We start from the raw sequence: 4,969 nt of genomic DNA on the forward strand, positions 1-4,969 counted from the left end.
TCAAGATGGTTTGACCCCCAACCGAAGACAAACGAAGCTCATACAAGCAATTTTCAATGTTACAATTTGGTGTATTTGAAGAGCTAGAAATGATAAGCCTTTTAATCACATTAACTCTAGCCCAACTCAAACAGTGGAAAACGTAAACGTATAAAGCTTTCTTTAGGTGGTTTATTGAACGAATAATACATGAGTAGATTGAGATAGTTGATGTAAATTTGAAGTTTTTAATCATGTAAGTTAACTTTCTTATTTGTCTGGTCCTAGGTCCTTGCTAGTCCGTTGTTTATATAATGCCGCATTTAAGGGGAAAAAAACAAATTATTCTTGGAATTTTATCCGCTAATTTATTGTATTAATACAAAATTTTCAAATTAAAATGGCTTAATAATAATATATTGAAACACTTAAGATTATTTAACCATTTTGTATTTATATATTTTTATTACATGAAAATAAGGGATCATAAAAAATATGGGACATGACTTTATAATTATTATATACAATAACATAAAAATAAGGGATCACAAAAAGTAGGGGACATGACATAATAATTTTTGTAAAAAATGATATAAAAATAAGGGATCACAAAAAATATGTTACATGATATAATAATTTTTATAGAAGATGATATAAAAATAAGGAATCACATTAATTAATAAAGTTACATGATATAATAATTTTTATAAAAGATGATATAAAAATAAGGAATCACATAGAATAAAGACATGACATAATAATTTTTTTTTAAAAAAGACATAAAATTAAGGGATTAAATAATATTTATATAAATTTTTAAATATTTTTAAAATATATCATATTACCGCTAAAACGAGTCGCAACGAGTATAAACTAGTCGCGACAATTTAACTACTAATAAACTACTCGTATGGAGAACGTAAAACGGATAAATTAGTCGCGACGAGTTAAGTAGTAATAAACTACTCGTATAGGGATTGTAAACTAGGTAAACTAGTCGCGACGAGTTAACTACTAATAAATTACTCGTATTGGGAATGTAAACCAGGTAAAGTAGTCGTAACGACTAGTTGAGCTTTTAAATTATCTGTTCTAGTTAGTCTTTTGTAAAACTATCCGGTTCAATGTATTTGGTAAACAAACATCTCGACGTGTACCTGTGCCTTAAAGTTTTAAAATCTACTCGTCGCGACTAAAGGACTTAGTAATTACTCGTGAGTTTTGATTACGTGGCTTGAAACTTATTTAGTCTTGAGTGGTAAGTGATTAGTGAACTTGCTCTTTACGGTTAGATTAAGGACACGTGACAAATTTTAAATGGTTCTATAAACTACTCGTCACGACAAGTTTATAATATCTATTTCTGAATTATTTACAAATGACACTTAAAACTTAAAATTTGTTTTTATAAAATGACAAGTAAAATTTAAAATTGTTTTCATATAAGGCTATTTTGAAAAATTTTTTCTTAGATTTTAGAATGGAATGTTAAAATTTAGTAAAATACAAAATTTAGAAAGTTCTACAGACATCAAGTAGCCTAGAAACTTCCACACATGACATTCTACCAAAAACAGGGGTCCACTGTCCCACACATCTGGCTACAAGATCTCAAACTCCCACTCATCATACGCTCTAATCTCAACACTCACTCACTGTAAGTACTAATTTCTCTGTCTATTTTCCTTTGTTATTCCAATTCAGCATTTGTTTAGGATTTTCTGTTACTCTTCTTAGCCTTTGGATCCTATTTTCTGGGTTATTTTCGTTGTTAGTTATTATATACAACATCTGTTTTTAGGTTTTGGAAATTCTGAGCCGAGCCCGAGCTTGACTAGGTTCTGGCGCGGCTCATTTTGACTTTGTGAGTCGTTTTTCAAGCTCGGGTCTCGGCTCGTTTTTTATTTATAAATTAATCTATATATGTTTTTTTAATTATTCTGAAAAAAAATCATATACGAGCTAAGCTTGGCTCGAGCTTGTGTGGCACCTTAAATGAGCCAAAGCTTAGCTCGAGCTCGGTTGTGCAATCTGAAATTAGTTAATACATAGAAGTTCATAGGAGGTAAAACTTAAAAATACACCAGGCTTGTTAAGGGTCGACAACCTTTTTTATCTATCCAATCTATAAACAAATGAGCTTTGTTTTGAGGCTTGGTTCGAGATCGCAAATGCTTGAATCGTTTCGAGCTTTATATCGATCCAGTCTCGGGTGGCTCGAGAGCGGCTCGGCTTGTTTGCGCCCCTATCGACATTTAAAGTTAATGCACCACCAATTATCTGAACACAACTTATATTACTCAATGGTTTACTTGACAATTATGGCATAACTACAGTGAATGTGACTTGATTGTGAATTATATATTCTTAACAACTTGGTTGTTTTTTAAATTTTCTGATTTACAGAAGATTCATTACTGAAGATTCAGGTGCAGGGCTTAATATTACTAAAAGTGTTTGATAAATTAGGATTCACATAAAACTCGACAATTATGAGTTTTGTATTTAGAGGAACCCGAGGAGATATAGAAACCGGGCTTCCTGGATTTATTCCAGACCGTCGTGCACTGGTATATTCTATTTTCTGATACACGTTCCTGGATAAAGCCATTAGATTGTACTAATTACATATTTGTTTTTGCTATATTGTCAGCGGTTACACGCAGCTAGACCTGTTAATACAAACTCTGTTGCATTTCTCATCACAGGTACATGTTAGTTCTTAAGTTTTATAACTTTTTATTTTTATTTTTTTTTATTTATATCCACTCATTAGATCTTTTCATGTTACAGTCCTCTTATTGTTCATGATACTGAACTCCCAACAAATGTCACCAAATTTCCTGGTATATATATATATCCACCGTTCCACCTCAACTTATTATTTGTTTTTATGTTTTAGTGTTCTTTCGTATATATATTCTGTTATATCAATATCTGAGTTTCTTTTTATTTTGGTTTCTCGATTTAGCTTTGGGTAGTACTTGGTGTGTTTTTGATGGCTTCATGCTTAAGAATGTATGCCACCTGTCAGCAACTCCAAGCTCAGGCACAAGAAAATGCAGTTGCAGCTAGCGGTCTTCTCGGTCATACTGAACTGCGCTTGCAAATGCCACCTTCTATAGAACTTGCAACACGAGGGCGGTTACAAGGGCTCAGACTACAACTTGCACTACTTGACAGAGAATTTGATGATTTAGGTACATGTGCAATGTCATTATGTTATGTGCAGGCTGCGGCATGATTTCTAGATTGTGAAGTACTCTTATTAATCTTTTGTATGTGTTTGCAGATTATGAAACTTTAAGAGCACTGGATACAAATAATGTACCAACGGTGAATTCATTGAGTGAGGAAGATTTGAATTCTCTTCCTATTCATAAGTACAAGGTCGCTAACTCTAAAAGGTACACATCCACCTTCATTAAACATCTATAACGCGCAATTTGAGTTGTTTGGTGTTGTTACTTTTAACATCTTTTAATAATAAATTTGGTATCTATAACGTGCTAATGTTTAAAATCAATGCAGTGGTAGTTCTTCTGCGGAAAACGGTTCATCCTCAGCAACACCGGAGGTAACTATTTATTTCTTTTTATATTATTTTGTTCTTAATTTCAAATTATTCGCTTTTTTTTTTGTTGACCATGAAAACCCGTTAGGGAAAACTCATGGGGTCCGCTTACAAACTGCAATTTAATTACTTCGTTATAATTTTCTTTAATAGCAGAAGGTAGAGACTGGTAATGCGGTTGGTGGGAAGACTTCGGAAGATGAGTTGACTTGTAGTGTTTGCTTGGAGCAAGTTAATGTCGGTGAACTGGTTCGTAGTTTACCATGCCTGCATCAGGTATGTGACGGTGTCTCTTATATTTATGACACGGGAGTTTTATATTTTTATTATATCATGCACGCGGTTTTTTTAATGAGTAGTTGTATATGTTGATGCAGTATCATGCAAGTTGCATTGACCCGTGGCTGCGGCAGCAAGGAACTTGCCCAGTTTGTAAATTTAAAGTTGGGTCTGCATGGCGTGAGAATGAAGAAGAGACAGATATGGTATGACTCGGTTAAGTTGTCTGATCTATCTTTAAAATCGGGTATGGGTTCTAGGATAATTAAAGAAGGAGCTAGCCTTGGGGTGATTTTCTCTGAGTTTCTGTTCAAGGATGTAAAGGGTAAATCGAGCGGTGTATATTATGTACAAAACATTGTTTGTAAGGTTACGTTTCGACTGATCAGCCGCTTACATATGAGTTTCATTTGGTTGACACTTGGTAATGGTAGTATTAGATTAGTTTACAAACTGAGTGACGCGGTTCGACATGGTTGAATATGAAACTATGGCTTTATAGAATCTGGACGTCACACATGAAGTTAGTTTAATGTAGAGGTTGATTTTATTTTTTGGTATTTGTTCGTAATAAAAAAGAGGCCCAATGACTTTAAATTAAAGTACTGAAAGAAGGCCCAGGTCCATAAAACAACGCTTCATGAGTTTACAAAAGATACCAGACTTCAAGGAGTCATCTTGGTGAAGTCATTGATGTTTTTGTTGATGTGGACAATTTTGTTCCATAAATGATGAGTGTGGTCAAGCCAAGTTGTTCATAAGTTACTTAGGATTGGCTCATTAAAACCAAAATATGAGCAAAGCTTAAACAAGCTCAAACACGAGCTTGAGCTTGAAAAGAAACATGCTGAACTAAAGAGCTTGAGCCGGAGCCATAACTGCACTTGTCAAGTCATGTAGACTTGGGGCATCAAACCCAGCCATGTTAGCGGCCTCCAAGCGCCAAACCCATTACGCAATAGCCAAAGAAGGGCGCCGTGGCAATTTTCGTTAAGGGTTTAACGGAAATAGAGCTAGGAGTGAGAAGTGAGGTCATTCCCAATCAACCAATTACATTTCTTTTATCAAAATGTATATTTTTCTTTAAAAAAAATTTAATAGTTAAAACCACTACATCCAAGTTAAAGGGAGTTACTT

General features: G+C 33.9%; 1 protein-coding gene across 1 annotated transcript; it reads left to right on the plus strand.

The window, feature by feature from the left end:
• The first annotated feature begins 2,400 nt into the window (after positions 1-2,400).
• LOC143561886 (E3 ubiquitin-protein ligase SDIR1-like) lies at positions 2,401-4,213 on the plus strand. Its single transcript, XM_077049851.1, has 8 exons — positions 2,401-2,549; positions 2,633-2,687; positions 2,773-2,825; positions 2,951-3,179; positions 3,272-3,386; positions 3,511-3,556; positions 3,710-3,829; positions 3,931-4,213. The coding sequence occupies exons 1-8, from the start codon at positions 2,472-2,474 to the stop codon at positions 4,042-4,044; spliced, it is 810 nt and encodes a 269-aa protein (XP_076905966.1). The 5' UTR covers positions 2,401-2,471; the 3' UTR covers positions 4,045-4,213.
• The last annotated feature ends 756 nt before the right edge of the window (positions 4,214-4,969 follow it).

This window comes from Bidens hawaiensis, unplaced genomic scaffold (assembly GCF_021521415.1).
Source record: "Bidens hawaiensis isolate Kalapana, Puna unplaced genomic scaffold, B.hawaiensis_p1.1 tig00020885_1, whole genome shotgun sequence".
NCBI lineage: Eukaryota > Viridiplantae > Streptophyta > Magnoliopsida > Asterales > Asteraceae > Bidens > Bidens hawaiensis.

Excerpts from the sequence above, each read along its gene's own strand:
- LOC143561886 (XM_077049851.1), top strand. The coding sequence starts at position 2,472 with ATGAGTTTTGTATTTAGAGGAACCCGAGGAGATATAGAAACCGGGCTT. Across the intron at positions 2,826-2,950 it reads AAATGTCACCAAATTTCCTG|CTTTGGGTAGTACTTGGTGT; the intron begins GTATATATATAT and ends TTCTCGATTTAG. Across the intron at positions 3,180-3,271 it reads CAGAGAATTTGATGATTTAG|ATTATGAAACTTTAAGAGCA; the intron begins GTACATGTGCAA and ends ATGTGTTTGCAG.